General features: G+C 37.0%; 2 protein-coding genes across 2 annotated transcripts; both read left to right on the top strand.

Annotated features, from left to right (window-relative positions):
* Window positions 1-6,074: 6,074 nt before the first annotated feature.
* On the top strand, window positions 6,075-6,758 carry LOC107952242 (uncharacterized). The gene has a single exon (XM_016887510.1). It carries the CDS (start codon window positions 6,075-6,077, stop codon window positions 6,756-6,758), a length of 684 nt encoding a protein of 227 aa, XP_016742999.1.
* A 653-nt stretch (window positions 6,759-7,411) lies between these two features.
* On the top strand, window positions 7,412-9,064 carry LOC107952240 (uncharacterized). Its single transcript, XM_041083673.1, has one exon. The coding sequence runs from the start codon at window positions 7,412-7,414 to the stop codon at window positions 9,062-9,064; it is 1,653 nt and encodes a 550-aa protein (XP_040939607.1).
* The last annotated feature ends 635 nt before the right edge of the window (window positions 9,065-9,699 follow it).

The following is a 9,699-nucleotide window of genomic DNA, read 5'->3' as shown; positions in this document are numbered from 1 at the left end:
TACATATCATATGATTGATATTACCAACCTTTTCTCTACCTTTCATTCACATGACTCACCTTCCTCTATGATGGTAGCCAGTGGATCTACCTATGATAATATTGGTTCTAGAAATATAGATCCAACTTCATCTATTACCTTATCATTACTATTAATTTTTCCTAACATTAACTTTAACATAATTTTAATCAGCAAACTTACTCATGACCTAAATTGCTCCATCCTATTTTCTTCCTAGCATTGTCTTTTACAGGGTTTTGTGACGAAACACAGTATTGATAAAGGGCATCCATTTGAGTGACTAAGGATGCAATTTACCCATATTTATAAGTATAATGCCAAAGTATTAAAAAATATTTTACTTAATGTTTGATAAATAAAAAAGTGTTGAAGAACTATTTACTATTGATTGTAATTATAATTTAATAGTAAATTTTAGTTTCTAAAAGTATTTTATTTTATTTTTTCAATTTATTAATATTGTAATAGGCCCAATTTGCCCGGGCTATTAAAATTCTAAAAACAGAATAAACCAAATAAAAGAAAAAATAAAGTTTTTTTTTAACAGTCCATTTTACAGGCCCCACGGGCAATTAAACCCAATGTCCCAATTACACCCAAGCCCATACCGTAGCCCAAATACCCAAATGTTGCCTAAAATTCATTAAACCCAAAATACATAGGGCCCAAATGGCCCAAATAGTTAACAGAAGATAGAAGGCCTAGGGTTTCAAAAACCCTAGGCGCCGCAAGCACTCAAATCGTCACGCCCTTTCGTCTCTCGCCGTTCCAGTGACCCTTTATCGACGCCTCCATCGGCACCGTGATTCCAGCTCCGTATCACGAAGTAATCGGCGCACGAGCCAGTGCCAGCGCACTCACCAACGTGATATTCTTGCTGGTACCTGCAAAAAGGAAAGAACCATAGCAGAAAAGAGAAGCAAACATGGAAAGAAATCAAATATTTCTTTCCTAAAATGTAACAATTTACAAAAGGCTATAAAAGCCTCGTTTCTAATTTGTAAGGGGTACGATGGATCAAATAAAAAACACAGAGAAATAGATTATAGAGTTTTAGCTTTGCCAAAAAACAGAGGTGATTCTTCTTGCTTTTTTTATTTTATTTTTCTCTTGAATACTCACATTACATACATACAAAATACTATAAAAATAAATAAAAAGAGGATTACCTCTTGATTCGCTATGAAAAATGAGGCTTTTCAAATCTCGACCGTCATATGTGGTGGAGTTAATAGCGGCGTGTGGGCGCGTGGGAGCCCGATGACAGAGGCTCGACGGAGTCCGAGGGCTTGCTCTCTATTCTCTTTTAGAGGTTTCTTTAGTTTTTTTTTAAACAGGTTAAAAATGAATTGCTGGCACCAAATTTGGCTTATATAGCCTCATGGAAACGGCGTCGTTTTGCTTAAAATGATAAGCTTCAAAACGCTGTCGTTTCAAAGGTAAGGATCCGCGCGTTGACCTGTGACCCGGGAAGGATTCGCCTGTTTTTGTTTAAAGGGCTAATTGCCCAATTGATCCTTCCGCATTTTTTAATATTTATAATTTCATTTTATTTTTATTTTAATTTGGTCCTAACCTTTTATTTTTGTTTCAATTTAGTCCTAATGGCTATTATAAAATTTATTATAGGAACGACGCTGTTTTTGGGATTAGGGCTAATTGCCCAGGGAGTCTCTCGGATTTTAGCGCGCATTTCAATTAGGTCCATTTTTTTATTTTTTAAAACTAACCCTAAAGTTTTATTTTTATTTAAATTTTAATCCTTTTTAAATTCTTTTATATATAATTTATTTATTTAAAATGTTTTATATATCATTTATTTTTATTATAAACATTATTTATACATTTAAAAATTATTATATATATTTTTATTTATGTATTATTTGTTATATTATTTACATTTTATTATATATTTTATTTATATATTTTGTTATATATTAAATCATTTTATTATATATATTAATCATTTCTTATTTTATTATATATTATGTTATCTTATTATTTATTATTATATATAATTTTAAAATTTACAAATTATTATTAAATATTGTTTTTATATATCATTATTAAATATTTAGTATCAAATATTCTAAAATTTACTATAAAATTTTGTTCCTATTTAACGTATTATTATTTTTATAAATATATATTAAGTTATTATATCATATAGTATATTTTTATATATATTAACCATTTTCTTAAAAATTCTCCTTTATTATTTATATATTTTTTAAATATTTTATTTAATACCTTATTTATTTTTATTTGTATTTTAGTTTGGTTATCTTTATTTTTTAACTTATTTATATACGTTCATAATTTGTTTATTTGTTTTTTGTTTTTTTAGTATTGTTTTAGTACAATAATTTTATCTCATAAATTTTTGTTATCTTATGTTATTTATTGTTTTTATATATATTTGCATGAAAATTGATTGTTTATGTTATTTATGATTATATCTACATGAAATGTTAATGTATATTACGTAATTTATGTCGTTATTTGTCATTTTCTATATTATATGTGCATGAAATGTTAAAGTATGCATCATGAAGTTTATATTATTTAGTATTGATATCTTGTAATGTGTTAAATGCATCATTGTTTTAAAAATTTATATTTCATTTAATCCAAAAGAATTTCAAAAATGAGGCAATGTTTTATATTTAGGAATTCGAGAAATAGTGCCCTAACATGCTGGGTTGCGATTTTGGATTTGTCTAAATGTTTAAGTATCCTTCTAAATAAATTTTGTAAATCAAGAGATGATTTCAGTTACGAAAGTTTAAGAATATCATGTCCAATCATGTTGGATTTGATGTTTGTACTCTTTTGGAGCGAAAGAATCTCGATTTTCAACTCAAATTATTCCGATTTAAAAAGGATCCTATTTTTAAATTCTTTCAAACTTTTGTTAAGACAAAAAACTATTCAATTTGGTACCAATTTTGGGCGTTGCGAGGGTGCTCATCCTTCCTCATACGTAACCGACTCCTGAACTTGTTTTCTCTCATTTTCACAGGCCAAAATGTTTTATAAGGTGATCTAATCACACCTAAAAAGGTTGGTGGCGACTCCCGTTTTCAAAATTCTCCTAAAAAAAAAGGTTTCGACAGCTTGGCGACTCCACTGGGGACGTCATAAGAGAGTCAAGCCAAGAAATTGATTATTTTTTTTGTCTTAATGTCAAAAGTTTGGAAAAATTTTAAAAATATCGATCTTTTTACATGTGTTTACTACATATGTTTATTATTTTGTTTTCGCACACATTGCATTTGCATGACCACTGTGGTCGCACCCTTAAGTGGGAGTGAGAAGTTATGCTTTCGTAAGGTTTTCACCTCCGCATGGGCTAGTGGATTGCTTCTGGGATACATCCGTACCTATGTCTTCGTGAGATTTTCATCTCCGCATGGCCATAGGGAAATGTGTCCCCCTGAACTGAACTTCGTCCATATGAGCCTATAATGGGTGAGGATCGAAGAATCTGCTGGTTCAGGTACCCTCACTTTAGAACTGAAACTCATATAGTGAACTTTAAGTGCTTACCCTAGGGAGTACAGTGATAGCCTTTAGTAAGAGTTCTTGTTTATTATACCTTTTGTATATGATACTGACCTATTTTATTTTGCTATCATTGCATGTCACTCAACATTTAAAGGTGTCGATTCACGGTTCGATTTTTAGATTAGAAAGTTTTGTAATGAGGAACGAATATCTTGATAAAGTGGAGGACAACGCTTCTGTCTGTGCGTGGCCAGAGAAAACCCAGTTAGAGAAAGGAGATAGTGTTACCGAAGGGTATACGTCAGAGTTTTGGGACTTCACTCGTATCAGTTCGACATAGAATGAGTTTCAGGAGTTGAAGGACATTTGGGCCCAATGGGATGACGAGGCTAAGCAGCTGTTCTACCAGAATTATGGAGATTTTCCCTATTTGCTAGACATCAAGGTGGATAAGCATCTGTTTCGAGCCATGGTACAGTTTTAGAACCCTGCTTATAGTTGTTTTACATTTGGAGAGGTTGACTTAGTACCTACTTTGGAGGAGTATACGACCTTGCTTCGCTGTCCAAAAATTCAAGGTAACAAAGCTTATGTTAGGGCTGCTAATCTCCCAACTTTTGTGAAGAAATTAATGATGATCATAGGGATGAGTGAACATTGGGCCGTAGCTCGAATCCAACAAAAGGGTGATGGTAAATGCATTCTGTGGGCAAGTTTGAAGGATCTGATATTGGCGCACCCAAATGTGAAGAAGAGGGTTGATGTCTTGGCCTTAAGTATTTATGGTTTGGTGATTTTCCCAAAAGCTATGGGGAACATAGATGAGGCAGTTGCGGATTTATTCGATCGAATTGGCAAACAGAACACACCTGTGCCTGCAATCCTAGCTGAGACATTCAGATCCTTGAGTGCATGTCGCAGAGCTGGTGAAGGAAGATTCATTAGATGCGCACAGTTGTTGTTAGTATGATTCCACAGTCACTTTTGGAAGGTTGATAAGGTTCCTTGCCAAGTGTTCTTTGAGGATTATTCTCCCTTAAAGGAAGCAGCAGCTACGCCAAGGAGGGACAACATTACAGAGGAAAGGTGGATGGAAATACTTCAGAATCTCCGAGAGGAAGATGTTATGTGGAAAGCCCCTTGGATGGCTCCTAATAAAGTCCTTTATCGTTGCGGAAGCTTTGATTGGGTACCTCTTCCTAGAATTTGGGGAGTTGTTAGTTATGCACCATTACTCGTCCTAAGGCTATCAATACAAAGCGGGGCAGTTTATACTGGTAACACAAGGGTTAGCTCAGAGTGATTTCTCATATAAGGGAGATCATTATAAGAAGAAGATGCAAGAGATTTTCGAGGCTTGGAAGAAGATTTTCTGTGTGAAGATTCTGACTGAAGGCCCGACGACAACCTCTGAGTACAAAGGGTGGTTTAGTAAGAGGATCAATGATAACATCCCTAGGCCGAGTTTGGGGGCTGCTCGATCAATAGAGGAAATTTTATGAGTGGTTCTATCAGAGTTAGAAGTCATAAAGCAAGAGTTCGAAAGAAAGAGTCGGGAGCTTAGGAAAAAGATAGAGAAGCTGGAGGAAGAGAAGATATACCTAAGCTTAGATGTCGACGTTCAGAAAATTGAGGTTGAAAAAGCGATGAAAGAAAAGAGGAAGATTGAGGAAGACCGAGATGACTTGAAGACGCAATATGAGAGGATACATCTTCAGAGCAATGGCAGTAAGAGGTTCAAGAAGAAAGAGCTAAAGCCGAGTATTGGGAGAAGAAGTTCAAAGAGATGCAGACGCAGAATCAGGCCCTAGAAAAGGAGAATCAAAGATTAAAAGCTAAGGTGACTGAGCTTGGACGATCTCTTCATCATTACCGAAGTCATAACTCTGCGGTCGAGTTAAGTGCAAGTCTGAACAAGATCGAGGAAATGAAGCACAATATTGGAGGGTTGGAAATAGCATTGCAGAACTGTGAACTTCAGATTGAGCAGGTGAAGGCAAGAGAAGGACATTGGAAGGGAGAGCTTCACCACTTTCAAGATCAAGTCAGAGATACGGACTACTTCATGGGAGAAGCCATAGTCCAGATTCGAGAGGTTGCTGATCATTTACAAGACCCGGCAGCGTAAGCTAATGTATTAAGTGCAAAGTATGAGTCAGTGTTAGATAGAGGTCGACAGTTAGCTTTGTTATTGGATAGGGTTAAAATTCTGGGCCAGAGGGCGGAAGCGTATTTGTAATCTGTTTTGTATAAAGATTTTTGTTTCTTAAATAATGTTTTTTAAAAGAAACTGAATCAGAATCGATATCTTTTTGCATTCATGCATTTGCATCTCATTGCATCATATGCATTCAAATTTATAGAAAGACCCTAATTAGTTAAAATTACAGATATAGAGAGAGAGTGTGAGAGAAAGAGAAAACCTAGAAGCAACACATCCTTATGGTACACGTACTAAGACAAAGAATATAGATCAATGACTTGAACAGATCCAGAAAGAAATGCAAGAGCAATTGCAGGAACAATTGGAAAAAATCCAATAGGAGATGAAGGATCAAATGTTGGAGGCCCAAAGGAATATGATGGCTGAAATGGCTCAGTTGCTGAAGAGGGTATCAGATAAAGAAAAGGCTCCTATGACTATCACTGAAGAGGATAATGAGGATCGTCCTCCGAGTTTTACCCCACCCCATGTGCAAACTCAACCTGAGGCATATCCTCGAAGGCCGTCCGTCACAATAAGGCCTCAACATGGGCAAGTCGATGCTGGAACACCCATGAACTTCCAAACTGGCTCGGGATCCAACTCGGGAGATAACCCTACCAAGCCAGTCATCCCTGATTTAGATATAATTGAGAGGGAAGAGATGAGACTTGAATCATCAAGGCAATTAGAGGAACATTGCAGGTGGTTAGAGGAGAAATTTAAGGCATTGGAAAATGCTGATAATCATCATGGAATTGATGCCAAAGACTTGAGTTTGGTCCCAGATTCGGTGTTTCCTCATAAGTTCAAGATGCCAGAATTTAAGAAGTACAATGGGACTACTTGCCCTGAGGCCCATATTACCATGTTGTGTAGATGGATGACTGGCTATGTAAACAATGATCAACTATTGATCCATTGTTTCCAGGATAGTCTGGTTGGGGCAGCGGCTAGGTGGTACAATAAATTGAGCCGCGCTAGGATCGGTTCTTGGAGAGACTTAGTGCAAGCCTTTATGCAGTAATATAATCATGTGACTGACATGACTCCTAATAGAATCACTCTACAGAACATGGAAAAGAAGCCTAATGAGAGCTTTAGGCAATATGCACAGAGGTGGAGGGAGGTTGCCATGCAAGTTCAACCACCACTCTTGGAGAAAGAAACTACTATGCTATTCATTAACACCTTGAAAGCCCCATTCATTACTCATATGATTGGAAGTACCACCAAGAGCTTTGCCGATATAGTTATGGCAGGGGAAATGATCGAAAACGCCATAAGGGGTGGTAAGATAGAGGGGGAAACTGCTAAAAAATCAGCCCCGAGAAGGAAAGATAATGAGGTAAACAATGTGAGTAGTTATAACTCGAAAGCGATTACGGTTAGTAAGCCCAGAGCCACTACAGTTGGGCAATAGGGTTCCCAAAAGCAGGGACCTGACACGAGACAAAACTCTGAAAAGGTCTCATTCACACCTATCCTGGTGACATACCGGGAGCTTTATCAAAGTTTATTTAATGCACACGCAGTAGCTCCTTTTCATTTGAAACCACTGCAGCCCCCATGTCCCAAATGGTAGGATGCAAACGCCTAATGTGAATACCATGCAGGGATATCAGGCATTCAATCGAAAATTGCACTAGTTTTAAAAAAGCAGTGGAAAGACTTATCAAGATGGAGGTTGTAAAATTTGATGACACCCCTAGTACAGAGAACCCATTGCCAAACCATGGTGATCAAGGGGTAAACGCAATTGAGGAAATTGGTATGAGAAGGATTAAAGAGGGCATGGCCGAGGTAAAAATGCCGATGAAAGTAATCTGGGAAGAAATGATGAAAGAAGAGATAATAATCTCTGAAAAAGGAAATAAAGGAGCGAGGGACTACTGCGAGTTCCATGCAGAAGAAGGACACGAGATCCAGGAATGTGATGAGTTTAAAGCTTTGGTACAAAGCCTTATGGATAACAAGGAGCTGGAAATTTATGAAGCTGACTCAGATGAGGGACACGCATGCGCATTGGAAGGTGAACCAAAGAATCAAAGAATTAACAGGCCAAGGATCATTATTTCTCTACCAAGGAATAATGAAGTTGAGATACAAACAGCGCCGAAGGTCATTATTCACAAACTCGCTTCCTTTCCTTATAAGGATAACAAAAAGGTACCCTGGAATTATGACTGCAATGTGATAATAAGAGAAAATATAGCTAGTACTTCTAAGGAGGCTCAAGTTGAAGGTTCCTACACACGTAATGGGAAGCGTTATGATGCAAAAGGCGTTAGAGTTGAGCCCACGAAAGTAAAAGCCATTGACATCGAGAAGGAGAAAGGGGTTGAGGTACTTGTTAATGAGCCAGTGAAGGAAGAAGAGGCTAGAGAGTTTCTAAAATTCCTGAAACACAGTGAGTACAGCGTGGTTGAACAATTGCACAAACAACTAGCTTGCATATCAGTGTTAGCTTTGCTTCTGAGTTCAGAGGTACATCGTGAGGCATTAATGAAGGTGCTCAACGAGACTTACGTTACTAATGATATATTTGTCAACAAGTTGGATCGATTGGTTAGTAATATAAGCCTCGGCAACTTCATTTATTTCAATGATGATGAAATCCCACATGGAGGCATGGGATCAGCTAAAGTTTTGCACATCACCACTTGCTATAAAGGATATACATTACCAAGTGTGCTTATTGGTAACGGGTCAGCCTTAAATGTCCTGCCATTGTCCATATTGAACAGATTTCCCATAGACGGTTCTCACATGAAAACATGCCATAATGTAGTGAGAGCATTCGATGGCACGGAGAGAAAGGTCATGGGAAGAATTGATATCCCTTTGATGAATGGGCCAAACACGTTTGAGGTAGACTTTCTAGTGATGGACATCATGCCTTCTTATAATTGCTTATTAGAAAGGCCTTGGATACATTCGGCAGGAGCGGTGCCCTCATCTTTGCACCAGAAATTGAAGCTAGTAACAGACGGACGACTGGTCACCATAAATACGGAGGAAGACATCATAGCAACAGTTACTAGTCATGCACCCTATGTAGAGACGAACGAGGAGGCCATTGAGTTTTCTTTTCGCTCCTTAGAATTCGTTAATGCAACATTTATTTTAGAGGGGAATGAGGCGCTGGTGCCTAAGATATCCAAAACCACAAGAATGGGCTTGCAGATGACAGTAGGGAAAGGAGCCTTGCCAAGAAAAGGATTGGGAAGATATCTCCAAGGAGGGATTCAAGTTCCAGAACTAAAGGAAAAGAAAGACCATTTTGGCTTAGGTTTTAGGCCAGATCACAGGCAGAGGAGGAAGGAAATATAGAAGCGTCAAGAAAGAAGAATGGCGCGTTTAAGTGGAAGAGAAGTAGAGTTGGAATCGATGACGTTCCCTCATTTATCTCAGACCTTTATATCAGGAGGAATAATTCGCCCTAAGAGAGGGTTGCTCGAAAAAAGAAGTCATCGCATCAATGCTGTACATAATGAAGAGTCTGAACGAAGAAACCTTGAGGGCATTCGCCCTTACGAACCGAGAAGCTCTTTAAGTAATTGGACTGCAGAAGAACTTCCTGTAGTTTTTAAAGATTTTTCAGAGTAATTTTCAGAACACTCTGGTTGCTTTAGAGTCTAGGAGTAATAAGATTTCATTTGTAAAATAGGCTCATGTTCGGATATTTGTGTTTCAATAAAACATAACTTTTGTTATAAATTTGAGTGAATATTCTCTTATACCGATCAATATTCTTTTGACCTTCCTAAAATTCTTTCAAATTTTTTCATTTCATTCATAACAAATAAATAAACATTCTTAAAATTCATTCATTCTTTGTACATTCTTTCGTACCCCGCAGGTCCCTAGATATCTATGACATGAGCACTGATACTACAGATCCTAAATTCTCTTTTGAGCAAGACATGTGTTTAGAGGAACCTCAGGATTTTGAAGATGACAGGGAT

This window comes from Gossypium hirsutum, chromosome A02 (genome assembly GCF_007990345.1).
Source record: "Gossypium hirsutum isolate 1008001.06 chromosome A02, Gossypium_hirsutum_v2.1, whole genome shotgun sequence".
Lineage (NCBI taxonomy): Eukaryota > Viridiplantae > Streptophyta > Magnoliopsida > Malvales > Malvaceae > Gossypium > Gossypium hirsutum.
The sequence above is the reverse complement of the archived record's forward strand: the minus strand, read 5'-3'. Positions and strand labels throughout refer to the sequence as shown.